The following is a 1,628-nucleotide window of genomic DNA, read 5'->3' as shown; positions in this document are numbered from 1 at the left end:
GCCCAGCCCAGCCCAGCCTGCCCCATGCAGATCTGGGGCACAAGCCCACTCTGATGCCCTCATGGACCGGTGGTGCACAGGACCGGTGGTGCACAGTGCTGGGAGCCCCCCCCCATATCCTGTGCTCCCCTCTGGTTGGGCAGCTTGTCCCAACCCCACCCCCAATCCCTCCCTCACTGTGGGGGTGTTGATCTGTACTTCCCTCCCCCTTCCGCTGACCACAACAGACTTACCAGCTGGAGGCAGCTGTGTCCAGCATGGTTGAGGACTGCTGCCTGTTTACTCTATGGCCAAATCTCTGAATCGGCGCCAAATCTTCAAATCCAATTTGGTCGAATCAAATCAGGGCAGAGACTCGAATCACAAAATCGAATCACTGTCCCTCCGAATAGACTGAATCTGAATCGAATACTTGCCACTTTGCACAGGCCTGCCATGCATTATTTTCATTACTGCACCTACTAAGAAATTAACTATTCCTATTTTTGTATTTAGTGGTAAGAATTCTGTTGCAAATGATTAGTATCCTGAACACTTACCTTAAACATGTCTTTAGGTCATACTTCACATTGCTGTATACTGGTGCAGTAGAACATAATCTTTGTTGTTTATATTGCAGAAAAGGGGGATTTTCTTGCCCTAGATCTTGGTGGATCCAAGTTTCGAGTCTTAAAGGTGAAAGTGTCTGAAGATGGGAAGCAAAACGTTCAAATGGAGAGCCAGTTCTACCCAACCCCAAAGGAGATCATACATGGGAATGCAACAGAAGTATGCAACCCACTTTGCTCTCTGGAAATGTTTACTGTGTAGAATATAATTGCTTTAAATTACTTTTCTTTTCTTTGTTATGCAGCTGTTTGATTATGTAGCTGACTGTCTGGAAGACTTCATGGAAAACAAAAACATAAAACCTAAGAAATTACCAATTGGGTTTACATTTTCCTTTCCCTGCAAACAAGCTAAGTTAGATGAGGTAAGATTAAAAAAAATTATTGGAGTATCACTTCCTGGTACTAGTAGAATTCGGGGATAATTTTTAGCAGGGTTGTTAAGCAGAGTGGGTAAAGGTAACATTTGTACTGCTTTCTGAGGATAAGTAATTCAACATGGCAGTTCAGTTAAGTTCTAAATCACTCTAAAACCTCTACAAAGTGTTAGGCACCTATGAGTAAAGAAGAGATGGGGATAATCATTGTGTTAGTTAAAACTGCAAGTATTAGTTTCATATTTTGTGCTATCTAAAGCTATTCTTTTTACTAGTCAGTACTGGATTTCAGCGATGATTACCTCAACTGGTAGAAAAACTGTATACAGTTCAAAAGACTTTACACAGTATTTTTGTGCCCTAGAGCATATTTATTTTGAATCACTCTTGGCTAGTTGTACTTCTAATTTTATTTTTCAAATATAGCAGCCACATGACTTAGCTGTTCAAATGGATGCAGAGGGGTGGGCTGCAAATGACTTCCTGGCTACTTTTGTCTCTACTCTTGATAGTACAGGCATTCTTCAGACTTGCAACACTATTGGCTTTTGAAAACTGTGTCTTAAGTCGAAACGTCATAACCTGGAACCAGTTTTCTCATAGGAACAATGTTATAAATGGGGGATTGGTTTCTTTATGGTGG

At 41.5% G+C, this 1,628-nt stretch overlaps 1 protein-coding gene across 3 annotated transcripts in view; it reads left to right on the top strand.

Moving 5' to 3' along the window:
- The window catches only part of HKDC1 (hexokinase domain containing 1), a 78,051-nt gene that overhangs the window by 44,069 nt on the left and 32,354 nt on the right, over positions 1 to 1,628 (top strand). For all 3 annotated transcript variants that reach the window (XM_019507846.1, XM_019507845.1, XM_019507844.1), the window contains 2 exons: positions 620 to 768; positions 854 to 973. In XM_019507846.1, coding sequence (XP_019363391.1) covers positions 620 to 768; positions 854 to 973 — 269 coding nt within the window. The remainder of the gene's footprint in view (positions 1 to 619; positions 769 to 853; positions 974 to 1,628) is intronic.

Source organism: Gavialis gangeticus, unplaced genomic scaffold, assembly GCF_001723915.1.
Source record: "Gavialis gangeticus isolate Ggan-Ray unplaced genomic scaffold, GavGan_comp1, whole genome shotgun sequence".
NCBI lineage: Eukaryota > Metazoa > Chordata > Crocodylia > Gavialidae > Gavialis > Gavialis gangeticus.
The sequence above is the reverse complement of the archived record's forward strand: the minus strand, read 5'-3'. Positions and strand labels throughout refer to the sequence as shown.